Raw genomic sequence first — 25,276 nt, 5'->3', positions numbered from 1 at the left:
TCTCCTTTAAAATGCCTGGGCATGAGCTATTACTGCACAGCCTGTACTTAACAAACAGCAGTCCCAAGTCAAGTGGTCCCATGCATGATCACAAACTGAAATATGGTAGGAAGTTTGTACTCATTCTGGTACTTGCAGCATTGCATTTTGCATTCTTTTCCACCTTGGTTATCCCAAAGCCTCTTCTTTGTTGTTTCATTTGAATGAATCCATGACAGGATTTTTCATTTATATGCTAATAGAGCTTTTGCCCAAGGGTGTTTTTCATCTTCACATTGCAACAGGGTGAATCACGTGTTAACACAACCAAGTTCCTCAATATCAGGTTCCCTCAGCATAAGGAACTTTGGAAACAAGTGATTAAAGAGGATATACTGATTGCTCAGGGTGGGATTCACCTCACCTACCTTAAGCCATTCAGAACTCAGGTGTCAAGTACAAGCTGGACATTTAGGCTTCTCCAGAAGAATCCAATATAGAGGGGCTTAGTCACTACCTGCAGTTGTCACCCTTACTTTTTCCTCCATTCAGTAACAGGGGACAGAGGCAACTGGCTTCAACTAGAAGTCTAACTTTTAGATGGCTTAATTTAGGTGAGGTTAAGCCTATCCAAGTGCACGCCTTGTGAAAATGCCATGTTTGCCTCAATAATGCTTCATTGCAAAATGTAATTTGAACTAATTTAGGAAATTCAGTACTAGTGTCAGCTTTGAATCAAAGTTTACCTTTGGCTGCCTCTGACTTGAGCTTAAAGAACAGGTATTTCATATCAGGAAGACTTGAGTCAGGAAAGAAGCGTTAGTTGTTAGGCAACAAGCACCTCTTAGTCACCTTCCTAAGGGATCTGGAGGCTTCTTCCCCCACCTCATTTCTTTTTGCCTTAAAACCAAAGGTGCAATATAAGACAGGTAAGCGAAAACCAGCTTGCATGCAAAAACCTCACACCCATTAGCTGCCATACATCACAAAAACAAGACCTGGAGCTGATAATCTTTGCGGGGCTCAATTACAAAGAAATGGTAGGTAACGTTCTCATTCTCCTGTTGTGGTATTATACCTCTCCTAGACACTGCAATCAAGGATACCAATAGGCTGTAGCAGAAGAAATAGAAAATGTCTGTGGTTTTGTCTGTACAGTTACTTTTGTCTGAACTGTTTCTGGTCACCATTTTTACAGAATTGTGAGTGCTCATATCAAGCAAAGCATTGGCCAAAGTGTGGGAGAGGTTTGTGATTATCCTTTTCCTATTGCTATAGTTTATCTAATTCTGGTTTCAGTCAAACAGTTCCTGTTTCATCAAGACGTTTTGATATGATCAAGGTGGGAAAGGAAGTTCACAATAAACATTCAAATCAAACTTTTGCAGAGATGGAAAAATGTATGTATGAGTGTTTTCCTTGTAACACAGCTTCTCTGATTGATTCTTCTGTGTATGTATGTAATGAGACTGCAAGAAGTGATCAGATTTGTGCCTAGTTTCTGTCAGTCAAGGTCCTCGTACAACACTCATTGCCACAGGCAGAGTGGTTGTGATTTCATACTTATGCAGGTTTCTAATAGGAAGCATCATGCTTTGTCATCCTATTAATCAGAAGTCCTTTCATAAGCACCACTTTTAATCATTTGGGAGGACTTTCAAGACAAATGTGTGTGTGCCTAACACTGCTTGCATAATGCAGTAGAAAATTTAATCACTGAGCTTCCTAGAGGTGTGCTGAATATATGCAGATTCTCATTAGATGAAAAAGTCATAAAATGTACAGGATCAGTCCATTAAATTCCATTAATCTATTAGTAATGCGCAGACGGCTGGTGATTTGATTAAGACTGTTCAGAAATCTGGATGTTTTTTTGCATCAGAAAATGTCAGTTTTGAGTTGGGGAGGAATGAAGAATTAAAATCTTTAAAATGTGAAATTATTTTAGCTTGTTTAAATATTTCATAATTTTCCAAAGTGAAATATTTGAATGTCATTTGAATTTGTTAAGATGCATAATGTATTAAATGTAAATCCCAGAAATAAGTAAAACATTTCAAATGGAAAAGTGATACAAAGGAGCACAGAAATGTTGCTTATCAAATTTCTCCCTTCTTTCATTTCTTTTGAAGCAGAACACTACAATTAAAACAAACACATATGCATAAATCATGACGAACATCACTTTTCAGAGAAGAATATTCCTTCACAAGAATTTTTAATATCTTCATACATAAATGTCTTCCTTCTAATGATCATCCCATGTTTTTTATTTTATTTTTTAGTATGGAGTCAATAGTGTGTGGAATTCAAGGTCTTTGTATGGAGACAACAGGTAGCTGTTAGGCTATTGTTATCATCATCTTCAGATTATCTCTGTAAGGTTACCTCTCACAGGCAATCTCTATCAGTTAGGTTATGGCTGTTACCACATTTTCATGAACCTCCAGGTGGGAATGATTTGGTCTCTCTCTGAGCACACTCTGCTCAGCCACAAGACCTGCAGATAGGAAGGTTCACACCTTACAACAGACATGCTCTTTGGACAAGTAATGTGGGTGGGATATTTTCCTGCTTCAGAAATCACGGAGGGGTGGAGCTCTGACTCAATGCAATAAAGCACCTGCTCAGCAGCTTCTGACACTCTTCAAGGCTGTAAATTTCTTTTAAGAGGCACTGGCTGCTGTGGAGCCTGATACTCAGGTGCCATTCGCAGCACCTGCTTTTAATGCAGAAGCGATCTCGATGGCATCAAACTCTGTCTTTCCTCAGGTAAGTGGAAAACAGAATAAGCCTGGCAGGAGTCTCAGGGTATTTGGCTCAGATTTGTCCCCAGCCTATAAATAGGTCAAATCCACTGATACCTGTTTAACATAAATATCAAGAAAAATTGTAATTCTGTTTTCTTTGCTATTTGCATCTACAAGAACCTGGAGTTAGTACCTTTCCACATAGTACACAAACAGCTGCCACTTTCCTGGCACACTGGTTTTACCCACCACAAACAATGACGAGGTGTAAATTGCCCATTCCACATCGCAATTCTACAGGGAGAAATCTAAATAAGTAGAAAAATTGGTCTTTGCTCTCTTTTTCATCCTTTGCTCTCTTTCCCTCTACAGCATTCAAGCAACAAATCAAACCCCTTGGGAAATGAAGAAAGAAAATGGATGATGAACTACATAGCCCCAAGCAATGTTGATGCTAAGGTACCAACTTCAACAAACTAAACATAGGTGGGACTATGAGAAGGGTAGAAACTCTTTTTATTTCCCTCCCAGGTATGGTTATTAAAGATTCACATGCATATTAGAAATAGGAACATTTCATGAAAGGAAAGTTTCTTTAGATGAAACATCAGCATTCCATAATTATTTTTTTATGCAATTCCTTTATCTATTTATTCAAAGTGTGTTATTTTCATGGGTTTATTCCTTAGAAAAATTCCATAGTGAAAATGTTTTCAATTTATTGTTAAAGTGGGACTGACTTTGGCCTTCTTCTAATGCTATCTGCGTTTATTAACTTAACGGGAGTTTTAACCCAGCATGAATGGAGAATGTTGCCAGTGTTGGAAAGTCAGAGCATGGCAGCCAGCAGTCCTTTGGGATTGGATCATTAATGCCAGTTTCCAGAACAAATGCTTACTTGGATCGCTGTGCTCCTGGTTTTGAATATGTCCTCTCTTCTCTGTAATTATGCTTGGCAGAAAATTGGCATTGAAGGCACAGACTTGTTCAAGCTGGCCAATTTCTGCCTCTTATTGGCACTGGGTTTCCTGGGCAGCTCTCATTAATTTCCTTGAGTTTTGCATGCCATAACTTGCCATCTGCAGCAGGAGGATAATCATTAGTAGAAAGGTGTTGTAAAGAATAACATGCTTATAGCAGATCTTTGAGTTCTAGAACAAGTAAAGTGCAAAGCTTTCTTTAATGCTAATGCTCCAATAGTTGCTCAAGTATTTGCTTCAGTTTGAGAAGACTTTGTGTATCTGTGTGATAAACTGAGTAGTCACTGGACTGGGTTTAGAGAAACATGCCCAGGTCTGCACATAGCATTTAGTTGTGTTGCCTACCTACAGTGCAAAGCCAAATATTCTTCACTGCTGTATTTTCAGGAATATGTAACAATCCTGTGAAACCTCCTTCATATTTTAAAATGGATAGGAGCATCAAGAGAGCATCTCTTTATCTGTTTCAGGGAGTCTAGATTTCACAGTTTGCCTTCTAGCACCTTGCACATAAATACAGGAAAGATCAAGCATACTAAAGGAAGATCATGAACGGTTGTAAGGTAGCCCATAATTACAGTAAATCTAGAAAATTTATCAACAGATATTATTTGTCTGTCCTATACAGAATAATGAATTATTTACAAAAATGGGGGGAAAAATGTTATTTTCCTTGGCAAATTATCAGCTTAAAAGATAGTTTTTGGCTCACCGTCTGTAAATCTGCTGAAAATATCTATGCAGTAATGCAAAGAGCAAGAAACTAGAAGCATAATCTCAGCTCAAGATTAGTAGTATTAACATAGGTGGGGAGGCTCACCAAAATATTCTGGTAGGCATGAAATCAAAAACCAGAGAATTTCACTCACTTTTTGATTTATGTAAGAGATACACATGAAGTGATGCACACTCCTTAATCGTTTGCTGCAAAACTAGAAAAAAGCCATTATTTTACCAGGGCCCTCTCCCTCTTAAAAGAAGTATCTGTGATTGAATTGTGTCATGTAAGGTCACCTTTGATAGGGGTAACAATAAGACTTTTTAAAGGATGCTGCTCAGTCTGACTATCACTGTCATTACAGGGATGAGTTCAGAAGTTTAGCATATGCAGGTATCTCTTTGCTAGAGAGGACTGTAAGAGGAGTTGCTCATGGATAGCTGATTACATTGCCAACTTCCTGAACTAACAATTTTTTAATGTAACACAAATTATAATCACCAGTAACAACACACTAATTTATATTAGCTGCTGTTCAATGGATTAATACAACGAAATTATGACTACAGGAAAAAGACAATAACTTTCATGGATGGCAAGAGGAATGTGAGCTTCAGTTATAAGATGTTATTTTGCTCCTTGAATTTTCATGTCTGGTATTTGGCCACCAGAAAAGTACTATATGAGGTACTTTTTCATTAATTGTCTCCTCTAAGGAGAAGTGTTTATTTATCTCAAAAATCTGCTTTATAGTCAATAATTTGCTTAATAATTAGCAGTTCTTTTCAAAAGCATTGGTGTCTCAAATTATGATGATGATTCTCACTGAATTTTGTTCCTCCTTTGATGCCTTAATGAAGGGATGAAAATGTCTTCTACAACAGATTGGGATTTTTTGGAAGGACTTTGATTTGGGTGACATGCCCATCTGAGTGTTACACTGAGAGAAAGTGAGAGGAGGTTTAGAGTGCAGGTTGGTTTGAGTGCTATGAAAACCCTTTTCTAACTGGTAAAAATGTTAAGAATACGAAGATAAAACTATGATTTTCATTATTCTTTCAAATTTGGAGTAATCATGGTTCTTGGAGGCAGGCTAATACCAGAAGAGGTTTTGCTAATATACCATGCTGACACAGGGAACAAGACTCAGGCTGAGGGAAGCTCAGCCATGAGTTACCTGGCTGCATGTTCTGTGCCACCAAATACACCTACTGAATGCATCTCTGAGGTACACATCACTAGCTCTTTCTTCTGTTAACTCCTTGAGTTTCTTTTCCCATTCTTTCTCTTCTGGTCTTTGTTCTATATCTGAATACTGGGTGTGCCCTGATTGACATAGCCAGTATCTTGCTGTCTCACAGGATTCAGATTTCTCAGGCAATAGGGTGATATTTTTCTCCTTGTATGCAGTTTCCATGCACAGCTCACTGTCTTTTCTCTTACACAGCCCCTACTTCAGAACTCTCCTCCTCAAAGTGAAAAATTATTCCTTTTTATTCTTGCTTCTCATGCAATCAAATTACTAATCTGTATATTATAGCTGTTCAAGTACTCTGTGCTATTGTTGCCTTGCCAAGCTCTTCAAATTTAAATTTAAATCATCTTCCTGTGACACCAAATATCCCCATCCACTTTCTCACCATGATTCCACATGAAATTAGGTGTTTGAACCTTTGTATAATCATTGACACTATCTAATCTAGGTAGAATCTTATTGTTCTTCATGGTAACATGTTATGTTCTATTGTTTTGTTGGTTGATTTTTTTTTTTTCCTTCCTGATATAGCCTTCCCATACTCTTATCAGTTTGTCTTCATTTGCATGCAAAGTATGAGGTTCTTGTGTTGCATTCTTCACATAGCCTCTGCTCTAGCCTGTTGCAATGGCACTCAGGAACAAGCACACAGCCAGGGCTTGGTGTAAACGTGTCTTCGCAGAACCCATACTTATTTCTGTCACTGTACTTAAAAAGTACACACACACATCTCTGACAGTCTTTAAAAGCACATGTTCCAGAATGCTGGCTGAAGAACTGGTGGTGCCATTAAAGATGGCTAAGAAAGCACCAATGCTAAATGCCATTCCTTTAATTCTTTCCTTTATTTCTCCTGAAATATGTCTGCTGAAGTTTTTCTGTAGTTCTATAATTTGAGTACTATTTTTGCAAAAGGTATAGAAAGAAATGGCCAAACCCAGGGAGTGTTTGTTCTTTAAGAACAAAACAGGTTGAGGTAAGAAGACACAGTTACTCCTTGCTGGTGAAAAAGAAATGGCCTAGTAGTAATGCTTGAAACAATAATGTGGAGCTGGCTCAGCCCAGGTTCTGATGATACTGAGATCTCCCCTCCCCTGTGTAGAACAAACAGCCCTGTAAAATACGCTGTGCCCTACATATGACTTCAAGCAACAGTGATTAAATTCCTATTTAGTTTTGAAATACGCCCACCCAGAAGCCAAGATCATCTACTTCCTGTAGATGGATAAGAAGAAAGCATTATTTCAGCCCTCTTGTTAAAAAAGCCCTTAAAAGCCCTCTTGTTTTGGGTGTGGTGTTTCTGTGCCTTATAACAAAAAGAATAAGCACTTTAACTAGTCAACTTATTGAAAACATTCTGACATTACATTTCCTGGTTATAAGCCTGAGCTTGTGGGCAAAGCCTTATGGTTATTTTAGGCACTGGTTAACTTTCATTTAACTTAACTTTTATTTAATTTTAACTTTTTTTTTTTATTTTCCAAAAGAATTAATTCTTGCCCTTTCATTGAGTAAGCTCACAGCTTGAGAACTACTGCAATTTTTTGCAAATTCCTTTTATGACCTTCATGTATTTCATCTTCATAGCGATCAGAATTATTTAGAAGTTAAGCTATATTTTGTCATGGTAAATTCCCCATGGTCCAATGCTTTATGCCCTTCAGCTGATGTACTGTGCTCTCTCACTGATTTCTTATACTTTGACCTTTTTAGCACTCTTTGACTTTGGTCACAGTAGCAGCACCTGTGAATGTGCTTTCTCTTGTTTCACTCAGTAGTTTCTCCTGTTATTTTAATTAAAGTTTCTCAAGAAACAGATAACATCTCCTAATTATTTAATCATTTACCAGTGTTCCTCCATTTTTACTTCGGATAATCTTTTCAGACTGTTTTTCATTCACTTCCACAACAGCTTCTTACTTTGGCTGCCTTTTGTTATTGTTTCATGAGATAATTTTACTCTATTTTTTATATTTACTCTGATTACTAATCTGTTTGCCTTCTGCCGTTATCTTGACTCCTCCTCAAGCTCTTCCTGAGTATCCATGACTACCATACATGCTGTGCCTTCAGTACTGGCTGAATATCTTTCTGCAAATCTGCAACTGTCATCATAGCTAGTTTGGACATTTTATAACTTCCATAGACCTGTGTTATTAGAACTGCAAACAATTCGTATTCCCAAATCTACCTCATTTTAGTGCCATAACAGCCTTGGGTGGCATGGTTTAGTGGGAGGTGTCCCTGTCCATGGCAGGGGGGTTAGAACTAGGTGATCTTCAGGTCCTTTCCAACCCTAACTATTCTACGATTTTATGCTTTGATCAGAAGTCCTTCAAAAAACCCTTATTCCATTACCTGACTATTCCAAGGTAACTTTTTATTATATGCTATGCTATTTATATCTTCCCCTCTTACAGGAGATACCCAATTCAGAATCTGCTGATAGCATATTTGCATGCAGATTAATGCTCTTTATGTAGAAGTAGCAGTCAGGCCTCAAGATTTGGCAGTTTTCAGGAGTATTTTCTTTCTAGTGCAAAGCCTTGACATTCACTGCCGTCTTATTGTGTTACCCTGTTTATCTAAGGAGACCTATTCCCACTATGATCATACGTCAACCTGGAAATTTATTTCTTGGCACAGTCTGAAATTTCTCATTTTCTTCTGTTTCTGTTTGTTTGACTATGACAAAGGTAGCATCCCCAGTGCTCATTCCCCCTTTTCACTCAGTATCTTGTGTACAACTATGGTGCAACTCTTCCCTTTCTATAAACTTCCGATATTTTGATAAGTTTTCCACACCTGTTCCCACAGTCAGGAAATCAAGGTACCCATATGTGCTGTAGCCACAGTAGGTTTTGCCTGTTTCCTGCATCTTTTGCTGATACCCTAGTTGCTCTAGCTGCGTCTAATGGACATGCTGGACATGTTCTCTGAAGATGTAAAATCTCTAAACACATGTGATTGGCCCAACTTTTACAGACCAAGTTGGTCAGGCCTGGCTTCTTCAACAAGGAATTGGGGATACCCTTCTTTGTGATGGAATGTAATCAAAACTATGTACTTGATTGTCTGACCGATGGACATGGAGTAGTATAACTGTATTTGGTATGGAAAAGCTCTGTTTCCACAAAGCAAGGTAGGAGTGTTTGTCTACAGCTGTGTATCGCCTTGATGGCCTAAGACATTCCCTAGGGTGCTAATACTTATCCTTAGACATATCTACATTATGAAAATTATTCCTTTAAAAACTAGTGAAAAAATATTAAAAGGTTTTTCTTCTTTTTTAATTCCTTTCTCTTCACTTTTCCAAAAATTGTGTTAAAAAGTAGAAACTTTAGTATAGGCTTCAATTCTACCTATAGCACAACACAGGCTCTAGGACAATAGTCAACCAAAATTACAGCATCTCTGATGTGTGGATTCATTGAATTTTATGTTGACATTTGGATGCTGGTGACCACATACATGATTTAAGGTAGCTGGCTAACTGAACTTTCTCTGCTTATTTACACCACCTCCACTTTCTTATTCACCCTCTTCTTCCACATTTTCTGTTTGTATGCTTAGATAATGGCAGACTTTAGAGGTTGATTGAGTTTGTGGAAAAGTTAATTTGTATTTTTGCTGTGAGGCCAACTGGAAGAGGACTTCAGTGGAATCTGTGTGCTTTTCAGTGTTCAGTTGTCATTAACACTAACTACATGTATCCCAAACTTTAAAGCACATCTCCTTTGTTATTTTTTTCAGCAGGAAGAAATGTCACCTTACTCCCTGCTCACTGTAAGAATCATAAAGCTGACAAATGCTCATCAGGCAGATTTTTGTAAGTACCAGATTTTCTCACTGATGTTACACAGTTCTCAGATTACTGTATCAGCCCCTGCTTTTGCTAGCTGCTGCACAAATGCAAAACTCCAGTCACACTAGCTAAGAAATCACTATCAAAGCTGATTTCTGCCATGGAAATATATATATATATAATTACAATTTCAGAGATTTCTTGTTTTGTTGGTTTGTTTTTAAGCATTCAGCAACAGGTCAATACCAGATAGGCTACTGACTAAATCTTTAAGACTTTGATCAGCCAGCAAAGCACAGAATCATACATTACTTATCTGATGAGTTGTCTCAGACCTGTAAAAATATCTTAACACCAGTTTTAATAACTATTTATATCCCATATCTATAACAAATATATAGAATATAGATCTGAAATCTTTACACATCTGCTGGTTTTAATTATTTGCTCTAAAGAGCCCTACCACATCCCAGAAATTCAGTGAGGTGTATAGTGTACCTGTTCTGAGCACCAAGACATCAGCTGCATTGTTATGTTTCACAGAATCACACAGAATCACATGTTTCTCACTTTGTTCCCCCCCAAAAGATGTATAACAAATCTTTTGGGGACTGGAGTAAGGAGCACAGCTTACACGCAATGTGTTCTGAGAATGTGTGATATTTTAGCCAACCCTTACCTGGTGCTCCACTTTCACAGTATCTTTTCTGTGGACCATTTTCTCATGCTCTTCCTGCATGTGCCTCTTGAACTTGGCACATCACTAACAACTACAGTTTTACTTATTTTTACAACATTCTTCTTCCTTCTCTCGCTATGCATTTTCTTTCCTCTTTGGGAGATCATGCTGAAGTTTGTTAGCCTTCACAAACACCATAGTCTCTCCACTGCCCAACATCTCACAAAACATGTTACTTCACTCCTCTGTCTTCCCACTGGTTAATACTTTTAGAGCAGCCAAAGGATCCATCAAACTGAGAAGTCATCTGCAGTTGCTGTTTGCACAGGGCAAGCATCAATTCTTTTGCTATGGTACTCCAAAATGCTTCAGTTTTACCAAAGCTGCCAGGAAATGGCTGCACATCACGTGCCAAGGACTCTCTCAGATTGTCTTGATACACTGCTTGAAATTAGAAAATCAGACAATATCTATGAGACAACATGTCAAAAAAAATAAGATGAAGCACCCTATGGTGCTGGTACACTGGCAGCTCTGCTCAGGGTTACTTTGGCCTGGAAACCTTTCCTTCAGAGGACTGGTTTGGACTAGATTCCTCACTAGGGGATGGGCAGAATGGATCCTGATTACATCCCAGCTCTAAAGGTCCATCTTTCAGTTAAGAAGAAATTCATTAGACAGACTTCAAGGAAGACTCAGGACATGGCAGGGTACCTTCTTGTTTTCTCAAGTGAGCACTACTTGGCTTCTACAGGATAATTTGGAGATGGCAACATTTTCACCCCAAACACTGACATTTGGTTTTGTCTTAATCTTCTAACTGAACAATATTCTAGTAATGAATTTTCTCATCATCTCTTTGTATTCTGCTCACTTTGGTGTTTCATGAACATAGACGTCACTGTTGTCAGTTTTCCAACCAAATGGAGAGAATTGTTCAGTTCACATGGTCTGTAATAGTGGGCTGCAGAGAGTAGAAGTATCATAGGATAGTGAATAAAGTCAAATAAATTTTTATTTGTTTTGACAGCTGTGAAACACTGCATATATGTGCAAGGCCTCACTATCCTTTGAAGTGCTTATTTAATTGATTTTAGTACCACCATTGATCTAGAATGGAAATTGAATGACAAGATAAGAGCTATGATTCACTGGCTTATGCAAAGGGATTGCACAAAGTAAAATTAAGCTGCATTCTCAGAAAACAGTGTTACTGTTGTGACCTTGTCCTCCATCCTGAGGGCTGTGGGGTTTCAGAGAAGTCTGCACAATGAGATGCAGACATTTAGAAAATTCCCATTATCACAAAAATGTACATCACTGGAGTAGGGATCAAGATGTGTGGGCTCAGTTTTTAGCTCTGCCAACAGACTTAAGTTCAGGCAAGTCAACCAAGCACTCTGTTGCCCTGTCTATAAAACATGGGTATCAGAATATCTTATGCACATTTTCCATCTTTTGTCTGCTTAGATGATATGCCCGTTTTTGAAAAGGGTTTTCTCTCATTATGTGTAGAGGGATCCTAATATAAGACATGAGGTAAGTCCTATAAACAGTGAGATCTTCAGATTCCTTCGTTAGTTACCAGTAAACAAGATTTGGGGTCCAGCAGGTGAAGAAAGGAACCTGGCAATGATTGCATCTGTTTTCACACAAAGAAAAACATTAAACCAAAAAGAAGCCATGCTAATTCTCCTCAATGGATCAATTAGTCCTTTTCATGCATCTGTTGTCACTCCACCATTTTTGTGGGCTCCTCTACACTTACGTAATGTTCAATTCTGACATTTGCTTTGTACTTCATATAACTGGTTTCTGTTTTGCCTTAGCATGCAAATGCTCTTGACAGACCTGAGCTAATTTGTTTCCACTGTATTCCTAAGTGACCTTTATGCCAATTTGCAATCATGGGTCAGACTCAAATACACACTTCTGGCACTCCCTGATCTCTCTGTGGGCATTAGAGAGAAGGACACCCAGATAAGATCACTTATACTCATCCTGCTGCCTTGCAGATGCTGAGTGTCATCACCAGACTCCAACACTCATATGAATTTAAGCTGGGGCCACAGTGAGCATTTAGAAAGGAAGTAATTCCAGTGAAGGGTATGGGACTCTTACAGTCTGGCTTCTGCTTTGCAGTGGTATTCCCCTCCTCAGTCCCAGATCACAGACAGCCTTGGGTAAAAGAGTGACTCCACTGGTGTGTTCCTATTTCCTGACTATTAATGGCATCACTTCTCCTAGAGAATTCCCCTTGTGTAGGAGGAATATCTGTCAAGGGTGAGGTGGTGGAGGAAACAATGTATTAGCTCCTTAATGCATTGCTAATATCCCTTCCAGTGACTCTTGTTTCCCAAAAGGATGAGGAGGCAGACAGGCAATGGGAGAGGACTGTGGTGGCACAGGCTCTCTAACACCTTCCAGCTGCTGTCATTAAACAAGTGTGTTATTGGGTGGCCACACATAGCTGCACCAAGCTCCCAGCCCACCTTCACCATCATTAGAATTTGCTTACTGTTTTATGGCAGTCCCTAAAGCCTACAGCTGGACCTGACACTCTTACCTTGATCCCATGGACAAATAGACAATTAGTGAGAGGGGCTGCCTCATGGCAAGCTTGAAGCCCAAGCACCAAGAGAGAGGAAATGCCCTGAGTCACCATGATCGGAAGTAGACCTCTCCCAGGTCCTCAAGCAATGCTGGTGACACAGACCTGCAGTGATGTGGCCCTCCCTGATGCAGTTCAGTACAATGTGATGGAACAAAACTCTCGGATTCTTCTGGCTCTCGCATAAACCTGAAGACCTGAGTATAAAGGTCTCTGTGTCAGACTGCTCTTTGAAATCATGGCAGCCCATGTGTGTACTAGTTGATACCATATACCAAGACTTGGCTTTCGCTGTGGACACCATGTTTGGGTTCAGTAATGCAGCAGGGGTGAAGAGGGTGGGTGTCACATCTGGCTTGAGATACTCAGCCTCAGTAGTGCTGGGTGTTTGCAACACTGCCTGGATTGCAGAGGTGAATTTGAGCTGTGTGTCCAGTGAGAAATTACTTGGAGTGAGTTTCAGGCTGACAGTTGCTTTTCTTCTCAGAGACAACTTTTTTGATAGCTGTTGTCCTGCCAGTTCAAGAGGCTGTGGGTAGGGAGGTCTCTGTGATGCAGCTGTCAGTGCTCAGGCAGGACAAAGTAAAACTTGGGATAGGTTGAAATGTGACTATGCTTATCAGGTATATTCTCTAACTATAGAGATCAGGTGCATGTGGAAGCTGTCTCAGCTGTGGAAGGATACCTGTTGTTTTTTAGCTGGGAGGGTCAGAATACTCATGCTCTTCCTTTTGCTTTTGGATCTTCCTTTTGCTTTTGGATCTTCCTTTTGGTTTTAAGCTTTGCACGAGGAAAAACATTGCATATTCATAAAAGAGGATCTCAAAACCTTTGTTCTCTCCAAGCTTATGAAATTATTTTGTGGAAACTCTTATTTTTTCCATTTGGAAGAAATGAGTCAGTTCTAGCGTGGTACACTTGGAGTTGTTGCAAATCAAAGTAGTTCTCCAGAGACATCAGGTGTTATTTTTGCTATGGAAAGCAAATGCAAGCAAATTAGGAAGAATAGATCTAGTGCAGATGTCCCTATCTCAAGAATGCAAGCATTGCCATGGTGCATGAGGTAGAGGTGATCCAGGATGTGAAAATGTGTCTCTAACTGCAGTAGCAGGTACTGCACCCACTGAATCTGTGCTCTAGGGAGTAAATCCTACTCTGCCACTTAAATGGCTTGACAGGGTGCTTAGGCATGGCAGATCTATGAGCTTTTATTTCCACAAGCAAGCTACAGATCTTACTATGAAGCTTACAGATGACGTTGCATCTGAATGTTCCTAGAGAACCGAGTTCAGTTCACATCAGCTCTTGGATAGGCAGCAGTTGGAGGTAACTTAATATTGTTTGCATCATACTACACAAAGAATATGGTGAGCAAAAATGTCCCTGAAGACCATGTCTGATGATTGAGAAATGGGAGTGGCTCTCCTCCTCCTCCTTTTAGGTGAACTTTAGTAAACTGGGATTCAAGGGGAACCTGTCCGTGCAGGTGGAGAGGAATTCACTAGGAGAAAATTCTTCTGTTTTTGGTATTATGAAATGCAGTAACAGGACACATGGGATTTTATGGTTAGCATTCATTGTTCTTCTGAGACTAGTTTTGCTTATATGCTTTGGTTTTCAGTGCTGTAATTCTCTTTGTATTTGTGATGGAGATGGATGATTTTAGCACAGGATGGTTCATTTCAGGAACATGTCACAGGTCTGTACTCTCACAGAATACCAAACAGCTGGCTGCAGATCTGAACTCCTTGGTTCCATCCTGAATTTTTAGCCTATACTTAGCTTAAAGATAGAGACAAGAAACAGCCCCATCAACACAAAAATTAAACTGAAGAAAAATTGGGAACGAATGTCAGGGTCACTTAGTGCTGACTTCCAAATAGACTGAGTTCAGATGTCTCAACATCCACATGGGGTGACACTATGTCATCAGGACATGAAGTTGCAACACCTGCAATTGAAGTAAGGGCATGGCATGACATGAAATTGTTAATAATGTTCAGCAACTGCATTAAATTAGAGCATGAAGAAAATGCAATTTTTTTTTTTGTATTAGCACCCAGGTAGCAATAAATAAACTGGGAAATTTTCAGTAGCTTTCTTGTATTATTTTCTTCAGGGATAAGAGGGAGGAAAAATAAAGAGGATACCATAGCCTTCATAGTACTCATCTGACATCCAGCTAAATCGTTATTTCTCATTTGGCCCACTGTTCACCTCATGGCTTAGTCTGGCTGAAATGCATAAGCTCAGTTAGACTCACAACATGGGGAATAGCTGATACTATCTGTAAAATTCTAGGAAATCATAAAAAATGTTGTATTAATTTCATGGGAAGCAACAACCTCTCCCCATTAGCAGGGACTTTAGATGGATTGTGGCAAAAATAGGTATGGTATAGTCCCCTTTCTTCATAGGAGAGGACATGGTTTGCCCTACTGTTTTCACCTCACTTCATCTTCAAGGTCAAATTTGCACTCAGCAGTTACTGACAATTATATGTAATCTGTCTGTGACTGACTAGCCTTGATATTGCAGAATCACACAGAGTGACTGATGATGTGAAGGCACTGCTGGAGACCATGTAGGACAGCCCCTTGCTTAAAGCAGTCAGCTTCAACAGGTTGCTAGAGCCATGTCCAGTTGGATTTTGAACATCTCCAAGGATAAAGGCTTCATAACCTTCCTGGGAAGCCTCTGTCAGTATGTAACCACCCCCACAGAAAAAAGCTTTTCCTTATGTTTAAATGGGTTTTCCCATATTTTGGATTTTGTCCATTGTCTCTTACCTTTTGAGAAGAGCGACTTCTTTATTTCCTTTAAACTTACCCCTGAGCCTTCTCTGCTTCAGGCTGAAGAGTCACAGCTCTCAGATTCTCCCCATATGGCAGATGCTTCATTCCCCATACCTTCTTTCTGGACTTTTTTGCTAGACTTGCTCCAGTACATCCTTACCTCTTTTGTACTGGGGAACCTTTGGCCTTGCCAGTGCTGAGTAGAGGGAAAGAATCACCTCTACTTGCTGGCACCACTCTTCCCTGTGCAACCCATGTTGGCTTCCCTATGTTGGCCTTGTTTGCCACAAAGGCCTATTGCTGGCTCATGTTCGATCTGCTGTTCATCAGACTGTACAGGTCTTTCTCCATGGGACTGCTTTCCAGCCTGTCTTGGTGCATGGGGTTGTCCACACAACAATGTCCAGATCTTTGCATTTCACCTGCTGGATTTCATAAGGTTCATGTTGGCCCAGTTCTCCAGTCTGTCCAGGTCCCTCTGAATGGCAGCACAGCCATCTGGTGTGTCAACCATTCCTCCCAGTTCCGCACCACTTGCACTTCTGCTGAAGGTGCACTCTGTCCCATCACCCACATTGCTAATAAAGATGTTAAACAGCATTGGCCTCAGTATCAGCACCCAGGGTACACCACTATGACTGGTCCCCAGCTTGGTTTAGTGCCGCTGATAACGGTGCTTTGAGCCTGGCAGTTCTGCCTGTTTTTAACCCCCCTCACTGTCTGTTTAGCCTGTGCTTCATCAGTTGGACAAAGAATTATTAATAGCTTATTTTAAATATTTATGAAAGTAATACATGTGAAAAATATTTTTAGGAAGTAGACTCATGAAAATGTGTTATCAAGAAAAAGCACTCCAGCATATCAGCAAGTTCCAGATAAAATAGTAACAAAAGACATTCAAAAATGTTCCCACACTTCATTCATTTTTGGCTCTGAGCTTTAGCAGTGCCAGGTTTGTCAGGTCTAGTACAAATCTTCTTTTCCATGCTGTGTGATTGAAAGCTGGAATTTAAAAAAGGATAGAGCATTTCAGTTTTCATTCAGAAGAATAAAGGAAAATGATTGGCCTTTGCAACTACAGCAAAATTATAGAAATGTGTCCTTCCTGCACCCTACAATGTCCAGAAACCAAATAGAAGAGAAATTATGTCCCGGATCAGTTTAACATTTCTGAAGTATACTGCACATCAGCCACTTCGGCAATTTTGGGAGCATTGTACTCATGTTTTTGGAACACTCGAGATCAGCAGTGATAAGTGCTTTAATGAGAGGAGGGATGGTCTAGATGGCCTGAAGTCATGTTTGGTTCTTGGCTTTTGTACAGGCTTCCTATGTGCTCTTGAGAAACTCTGTAGATCAGAGCCAGTGATACCGCTTATCAGGATGTCACAGTTCAGCAGCCCATCAGCACAGTGAGGAGAGATATTTCAGTTATGTATGTGGTAATCAGCACTCCAGCACATTGTAAGTTGCATATTACACTGGTAATTGCCAAAGTCAATATATTATCCTGTCACCTTGACTACGTAAAAATCTGTGGAACTAATTTTAAAGACAGAAATTCAACCTGCATCTTTTGTGAGAGAAAACTCTGAGCAGTGTCAAGATCCAAATCCTTTCTGCCATTTCATTATTCCTGGGAAGAGATGTGGAGTAGGAAATAGCTTCCAGGTCTTTCAGGCATCAGCAAACACCAGGAAAAGGCTTCAGCTACCTAATGACCTTCTGCAAAAGCAGTCGTACTGCTACTAGGCTTCTCCCTTCCTGCCCCACCTAAGGAGACAATGCTCTAGGTAGCTGGAATAACTAATTTTCCCTTGTGAAGGTTTAATAACCAGGTATGCCAGACATCTATTACCTAAATCAGACTTAAGCCCAATTCTTTAAAGATTTCTCACAAATCTAAATTGCCACAGATACAATTTACACCCAGTCCTCAGGGTCTGAGGTTCACTCTCTGCATTGGTCACAGTTTCTCCTCCTGCCAGACTTACAGAGGGTTGAAATGGTGTTGAGAAAGAGCAATTTAAGACTCCTGGCTAAACATGCTGTTCTATCCACTGGCTAGGACTCTAATTTAAAAAAAAAAGTGTAGTTTTCATAGTTACTTGAATACACTCCTTATTAAAAAGAGCATTGTGATAAGCAATACGCTAATTTTATCCAGCTCTGTGATTTCTGTCTTCTTGGTTTGGCCAATGCATATCAGAAAGAACTGGCCATCTCACCCATTTTCAGGCTACAGAGCATTTCAGTGCCTTCACTTCTTGTGTTTTCCACTGCCTATGTTTCCTGTAGTAAGCCAACCGGATTGCTACGTGAGCCTCTGGTTGCCAACCGCTTCAGATGAAAAATTCCACACCAAACCCATCAAAAACTGCAGAAGTCCTGTGTGGAATGAAACTTTCTACTTCCGGATACAGAGACAGGTCAAGGTACACAAACCTAAAACTCTTTTCTTCATTTCATCTCTATGCAGCTTCTTTCAGTTTAGTCCAAAACAGGATGTCTTCTAATGCCTTTCTGAGTTTACTTAAAATTCCCCTAGCAAGATGAAGCAAAAAAATAAAGGATTCTGGCTTTTTCTGGAATCCACTTCTCTCCTAACAGAGTTATTATTTATACATCAGTAATGTGACTGACCTCCTTGGAAAAGGCTGATGGGGCTAATGACAGAGTGACAACACAGAGAAATTATGAAATGGAAATATTACAAGAGAAAAACACATATTTCTGTGAAAAGGGCATGAAATAATGGTATATTAATGCCAGGAAGCTGCTACACTCCCGTATGATTAAGATCTTTACTCAGCTTGCTACTGATAATTATGCTCAAATGTCTATGAACTGAAAGTGGAAAGCCCAAGGACATAGACATGAAGTGACCTCTATTGCCCCTGTTGATAAGGGGTGATATAGGACTTCCAGCTATCCATATCCCTTCCTAAAAGATTGCATTTTTGGTGAGAGCTACTTAAAAGTGATTCAAGAGAAGTCTCAGTCTGGACTTCATTGATGGGTCTAGAAGCTGGTTCTTATAAGGCAGACTAAGCCCATTTTCTTACTCTTTCCTGTGATATTTGGTTATCAATACTTTCTATTTCCTCTTTATAAAGCAGTCACTGAACCTTGAAGAGCTACAGAATGTCATACTTTTGAGTACATGTTAACGAATTGGACATTTCCAATTTCTTTTCCCAGAATATTCTGGAAATTACTGTTTCTGATGATGACATTGTTCATGATGACGACGAGGCAATTGTGCTTTTTGACGTAGCTAAAATCCCTCTTGGGGAAAGAGTGTTTATGACATTGCCACTAAATCCACAGGTAAGAGCTCAGTCAGACATGTGGTTCATCTTGACATGTATTCTCTCTTGTTGAAGAGGTGTGCTGCCTCTTCTGTCTTTTACCCCTGGGACCAGTTTGGTAGTAAAAATGTAACAAATTTATTAAAATCTTGGAACTTGCACACCAGTGACAAAATAGATGACCTTCTCAAATTCCTGCCGGTTTCCTCTGGCACATATCCCTGCCAAATTCCCAAGCCCCAGAACAGATGCAATTTTAGGGAAGCTTTGTGCTTTTAATACCGTGGCAGAAAATGACAGAGTTTATCTAATCCTCACAAAGATTATAAAAAGAAAAGCAATACAACGACAGGAAAATGGTCTGTTTCCACACTGTTTTAAACGTAAGTCTTAGTATATTGTGTTTAGCACATAGAAGCTGGCAGGGAAGAAAGTGTGAAAAATAAAGGCTTGCTATGGAGATCTGTAAGCACCAAACACCCTTTGTTCTCGTACTGAAACTCCCATCTTTTTTTAATGTGGGGAAGAAAAAGCTGCCTCTGTCTTCTAATGCTGATAATAGCAAGCATGAAACAGAATATTGTTACTTACTACAGCATAAAGGAAACTGTGCTTGCAAAAAATGATGATCACTTTGCAAACCTCTGCACATGCTAATTGAGACTGTTTCTTTTTTGTTTTTTTCCTTCGTTTTCAGAGGAGGGAGGAGCTGGAAGTTGAGTTTGTATTGGAGAGCATGTGAGTAAAACCCCATTATCATGGGAGCAGCAACTTGGAGTGGAGTGTCAGTGCAGGGACACTTTCTGTACATCCAGCATCATCTTAATAGCCAGATTCACCCTTTTCACAAGCTCAATGTGTGCGTCAGCAAATCATTGTAAGAAAGGAAAATTCCATGATGTGGAGAATGAGTTCAGAATTTCTAATTCTGTGACTTTTTCCTTAAAATTTGTATACTGCTTACCTAGTTCAGAGTTATTTGTCTGGGGCTGGTAAATCCCACCACAGTAAGAATACAAATAGCATCCCTGTGCTGTTAAGGCTGTTACAAGCACTTTCCAGGTACCTTATTGCATTGAGTCATTTCTTCTAGGTAGTTATGTGGCATCTAGTGAAAAAGAAACATACATCTACAAAGAGTAGGAAGAAGCAAATAAATAAAAACAAAATTAGGAGAGAAAAATGTGTCCTGTTCAGAACAGTTTCCAGAATATATTGTTTATAAAATACATAATATTTGCTCTTGCTTTCTAGACGGGATCCTCCTGAAGCCATCATCACAAATGGGGCAATAGTGGTAAAATATCATTTGCTTTGTTCTCTTCTTCTATTTCTCACCTGATTCCTTACCTTCAGCTGATTATGATGCCAGTGAGGGGAGCACTGCAAGTCTTTGTTCTTTAGTGATACTTTCTCTTTTAGTAGCTTTATCTCTGCGGAGGCCAGCATGATCTTAAAGGAGCCCTCAGACTGTCAACATTTTCAGCTGGCCCCCACATTCAAGCAATGACCCTTTCTGCAATGACCCTTCAATATCTGCCAGCATGGTGGTGACATGGCTGGATGAGTAATCTAACTTTCTCTTCTGATCACATCTCTATCTTAGTGTCGTGAAGTAGCCTGTTTGGAAGTTCAATTGGACTGCAGGACGAAAAATAAGCATTTTTCAGGTAAATTTATAAACCCTTTAAATGGATATTAGTGATTTTACCCCATGTAACAATGACTAGAAATTGTATCATCCAAATATTAAGGCTTTAATTTACTATATCTATGGCAATTTGTAAAAACTTTGCAATAAGGGAATGCCACCAGTTCTGCAGTAGTTGTAGGTTTAGGGTTCTTCACGACAAGCCTTGCTCAAGACTAGAAACAACATTATATGCTTATACATAAATCCAGGCTAAGATCCTGAAAACCTATGTTGTAGTACTACCAAATCCTAAAGGAGCTTCCTTCCTTATGCATGATAGTCCATGGTTTAAAATTCCTCAGGATCTCTGACAATTTGACTTCTGCATATGCACAGAAACCCCTCATTTTTTGCAGGGGTTAGCCGCTCAGCAGCTGGGTCCCGCCTGACCCTGGTCAAGATCCAGAATCTAGAAGTTCCTCTGCCCACATTCCCTGAAAGGTTGGATCTGGTAGGCAATCTCAGAGCATGCCTAATGCACACTGGCAAGATTAGCTGATTTCTTCATACAAATAGGGTATCTGCTGCTGAGTCAGATCTTATTTTGAGGGACTAAGAACTTCTCTTGCTTATTATTTAGTCTGGGGTGAGGATGATTTGCAATGCAAAGTTCCTGATTTCATTCACTGTTTCACAATGCAACTGCAACAGACATGCAGCAGTCTAAAATTCAGTGTCGTTCACATCATACTCCCCTCCGTTTTTTTGCTCAGACCATTATAGATACAATCATCTGTTATGTTTGGGTCTTCGATCACTTTCCAAATCCAAAGGAAGAGGAGATAGGTTTTGTTCGAAGTTACCTTTTGCTTCTTTCTATTTCCCTTTCTCTTTTTTGCCATTAGAAGGAACTTTTTGTATGTATTTTATCTCATTGTTTAGGGAATGAGCTAACATTCACAGTGAGAGGATCCTTTGAAGAAACCCAGAGAGTTTCAGCGAGCTGCTCTCCTCTCCCAGATCCCACTTTTTTCCACTATGCCAAATACAAGCAACCCTCTCTGGAAGTTGCACTCACAAAGAAGAGGAGCCTTGCCACCTTTGTACGTGACTGCAGAACATGGTAGAAAACACAGACAGTCTTATGATCTGACCTTTACGTTTGTATAGGCAGAAAGAGGAGAACATTTCTGTCTTAACCGAAAAGGATTTTGTCCTCCTTTCCAGTGTGCTTGCGTGTCATGCGGATCAAGGAGAAGCATCCCGCTCACTCTCCCTCTGAAGTCTATCCCCTCTGAGCAGGAAGTAGTTGGCGAGGTAAGCATGCTGGTCATGGGGAATCCTTTGCAAGCTTTTGAAATTGTTGCTGGTTCCCAAGAAGCAGAAACCAAAGCCCACCTCTCTTTATAGAGAGCTGGTGTCTTCTAACCTACCTCAAATCTGGGGTGATGCATAATGAATTTGGAGAAAAATAAAATGGGAAATTCAGTGGAGAAGGAGGGAAGAAAGAAATCTCTAAGCTGTTGTTCATACTCTTTTTACTGTCCGTGTCCTTAGCCAGGCTGGAAGTCACTGTATGCATGAGGAGACGGGTGAGGCTGCAGCCCAGCGTATTGCCACAGAACGCAAAGCTGTGCCACTCTTGTGGGGTGCTCAGTCTCTTTGGCTTCCCCTTCTATCACACATTGTGTGGGAGACTTTAGTTTCAAGACCCATGTCTAATGCTGGGCCATTCCAGGGAGGTGAGGTGTAGCACTGCAGCTATTTGTTTTTGTACTGAGTAGTATCCATGCAAGATAGATATACCACAGTGACACAGAAAAGAGAAGATGCAGACTATAGGTGTGAATACCAAAGTCTTAATTTATTAAATCAATGCACATATCTGGGGACTAATGAAACAGTGATAGGAGAGTCTCTCTCTCAGTCTCACTTGACTTGAGTTCAGAGCTTTGTAGAGGTAATGATGACCCAAAACTGCTATGCCTCATTCTGACTGGGGGAAAATTACTACTTTCAAACAAAATATCAGTATTCCTAATTTTACCTTTCTAATTTTCAGCACAGAAAAATTGATTTGCATTTCAAGGTGAAAAAATGGTGAGATATTAATCTTCCTCTGTGTTTTTCCCCTTGGCTCTCTGAATTTGGATAATTGTCAGTCGAGTTCTTACTGCCTGCGTCGTGTGGGCTGGCTCATCCTTGTTTCAGACAAAAACAAAATGATCTCAGAACAGAGATTTTCAGCAGCTGTGAGTTTACACAATGGGACTATACAGTGAGTTAAGAAAAAGTTTCTTAAAGAACACACCAATTTTATCTTGATGTTTTTTCTGCAGTCAAAATTATGTGCTAAGGGCCACTGTAGACATTGTTTGGTACCTCTAAAACTAATTGCCAAATGCAGTCTTCCAATAAAAGCAGCATTTCAAAACTATTTGCAAGAAACCTTTCTGTTTCCTGAGGTCAGAGAAAAAAGCAAGAAAAACCAAAGCACAAAACCAAAAACCCCTCCAAAAGACCAAAGACAGAGGCCTGCCCACTCTAAGATATAAAAAAAATTGACATAATAAAAATACCTGCATTTATTTTTTAATGTATACTCAAAGAGATAAATATAAATTAATCAAGTGTTTGCTTATTTCTAAACCAAGGAAGCACATTTTGTACTTTGACATATGGTTCAGGTCTTAATAAAATCTAGAATAGGAATAAGTTGCATTATGTAGCAGGTGCATCTTCTATCGTGCCATGTATTTTCAGTAAATACAGTATGAGATACACATACAGTTTACAGCTGTCATTTAAAATCTTCTTCACCACCTAGGAAGGATTTTCACAGCAGCTTCCAAACTGCAACAGTTTTATAGTGCTTATTAATATCCATAAGCTCCTATACACATCCACACACGAAAACCACCCAAACACAGAATTCCACAACTTCAGTCCCTGATTCACAGGTACCAGTGGAAGTTTGTGCAACCTTTAAAAGCCACCTTTAAAACACTGCCCTCTGCAGGTTTTTGTCTTTATGTCCGAAATGGAACAATTCTGTTAATTTAATTTCAGGCATCTTCAGCAAGGACTAAGTAAAAGAAACCTTCTCAGTCCAAAAGAAGATGTACTGCTCTTCTTCAGGAACAAACTAAAATATTTCACCTCTTCCTGCTTTGCTTTATATACATCTGATGGTGAAGTTATGTCTATTTATGAAGTAGAAGCAATTAAAAAGCTGAATTAGACTGTAAGTGTGATGATCAGAGATTCCTGATCCTCTCTTCCAGCCAGGAAGACTTAGATGTACGTCTGGGGTTTGGCTTGTGTGCCCAGGAACAGGATTTCATTCGCAAGAGGAAGAAGGTGGTTGCAGCAGCTCTAAAGGACGTTCTTCAGCTGAAGGAGGACTTGCAGGACGATGAGGTATCTAAGACATAACTATTCTCTTCTTTCCCTACAGCTGAGTGTCAAAATGCAGCATTGGTGGTCAATCCCCATTTTCCTGGAAACAGTGTGAAGTTTCATGTGCAAGCTACAGCTGACTATTCTAGGAAGGAAAAAAGTACTAATAGGAAAGATTAACAAATACTCGTAGCCCTGTTGCTACAGGATCTGGCTTTATATTGACTAGCAGTCCACACAATAATGCAGAGAAGGGCTAGGTGCTCTCAGGACCAAAGCTTCTTTTAGTCCTCACAATCATGTCATCCAGACCTAAACCATTGATTCAGCCCTTCTTTGTCTCCCAGTTCAAACTGGACTTTATTTTCTTCTGCCTTTTGTGCCAGCATTTAAGCTCCCATTGTGCAAGCACAGCAAGCTGCCAATCTGACTTCATCATCTGCTGCAGCTAGAGTGTGTACTTGTTTGGCAAATGGGAACAATAACAGAGGGTCTAAGGCAGGGAAAAAAAAAAAGACTTCTCTTTTTTAATTATACTCCCATGATGGTAGTGTGAAGCCTAAATTTGGAGGCAGAGATAAGAAATTTTCCTCCTTTTGCCCTGAACTGACCTTATTAGTTTTTCTGCACAGCTGGACCTTCCCTTTAAATGCCAGTGCTAAACTATGGACCATTTCCTTCCCCTCAAAAGAGGTACCCTATTTCCCTGCAGAACAATCTCCACAGTGCCTCCTGATGATTGGCATAACAGATGAATTCATCCCAAAGCATGGTAGCTATCTTTATTGTTAATGGAGCAAATTCATACGTACAGATTAATCCTTCTCAGGATTAATCCTAGGAGACTCTGGATTACTGTATCATCACAAAAAGAAGTAATTGCAGAGCTCACTTGAATATCTAATATTGTATGTTCATACACGGTAGGTGGAATGAGTATGGTTTTGCTTTCCCTGCAGCATCTGTGAAAACAGATGGTGTCATCAGCCTCTGGGCTCAAGGGATCTGAACTGGTCTGTGCTCTTAGATCTATCAGTCATGATCTATCTAGTATGGCCTGTGAAAAAGCTATACAATAATAGAAATTAGCTTTATCAAACTTCAGTAACAGAGAGATTCTTACTACTCACATGGACATGTTGAAACAGCACCCTGTGTTTGCTGATCTATTGCACCTGACAAAAATCTGGATCAGGTGGCAGGAGGTACTACCCCCTCTATTTTTTTTTTTTGCTGGTCTGTGTTACTGTTTTTTTGATAGATCCCTGAAAATGTCGTGTTTGAGATGATGGAGGAAACATGAAGTATTTCTTACTCCTTCTATGCTGCAGATTTAATTCATTTTTTTCTTCTCCTTGCTG

At 39.7% G+C, this 25,276-nt stretch overlaps 1 protein-coding gene across 3 annotated transcripts in view; it reads left to right on the top strand.

The window, feature by feature from the left end:
- The first annotated feature begins 2,608 nt into the window (after positions 1-2,608).
- LOC101877213 (cytosolic phospholipase A2 epsilon-like) overlaps positions 2,609-25,276 on the top strand; it is a 33,661-nt gene continuing 10,993 nt past the window's right edge. Inside the window, exons 1-12 of one of the 3 annotated variants that reach the window (XM_034062199.1) lie at positions 2,609-2,751; positions 3,102-3,188; positions 9,439-9,511; positions 17,871-18,007; positions 18,774-18,902; positions 19,581-19,621; positions 20,138-20,180; positions 20,490-20,553; positions 21,459-21,619; positions 21,744-21,833; positions 22,579-22,616; positions 23,801-23,936. In XM_034062199.1, coding sequence (XP_033918090.1) covers positions 2,725-2,751; positions 3,102-3,188; positions 9,439-9,511; positions 17,871-18,007; positions 18,774-18,902; positions 19,581-19,621; positions 20,138-20,180; positions 20,490-20,553; positions 21,459-21,619; positions 21,744-21,833; positions 22,579-22,616; positions 23,801-23,936 — 1,026 coding nt within the window. In that variant the 5' untranslated portion in view covers positions 2,609-2,724. Of the gene's footprint in view, positions 2,752-3,101; positions 3,189-9,435; positions 9,512-17,870; positions 18,008-18,773; positions 18,903-19,580; positions 19,622-20,137; positions 20,181-20,489; positions 20,554-21,458; positions 21,620-21,743; positions 21,834-22,578; positions 22,617-23,800; positions 23,937-25,276 lie in introns of those variants that run through there. The other 2 variants (XM_034062198.1, XM_034062200.1) reach the window with 2 other exon arrangements.

This window comes from Melopsittacus undulatus, chromosome 4, assembly GCF_012275295.1.
Source record: "Melopsittacus undulatus isolate bMelUnd1 chromosome 4, bMelUnd1.mat.Z, whole genome shotgun sequence".
In the NCBI taxonomy this organism is placed as follows: Eukaryota; Metazoa; Chordata; class Aves; order Psittaciformes; family Psittaculidae; genus Melopsittacus; species Melopsittacus undulatus.
The sequence above is the reverse complement of the archived record's forward strand: the minus strand, read 5'-3'. Positions and strand labels throughout refer to the sequence as shown.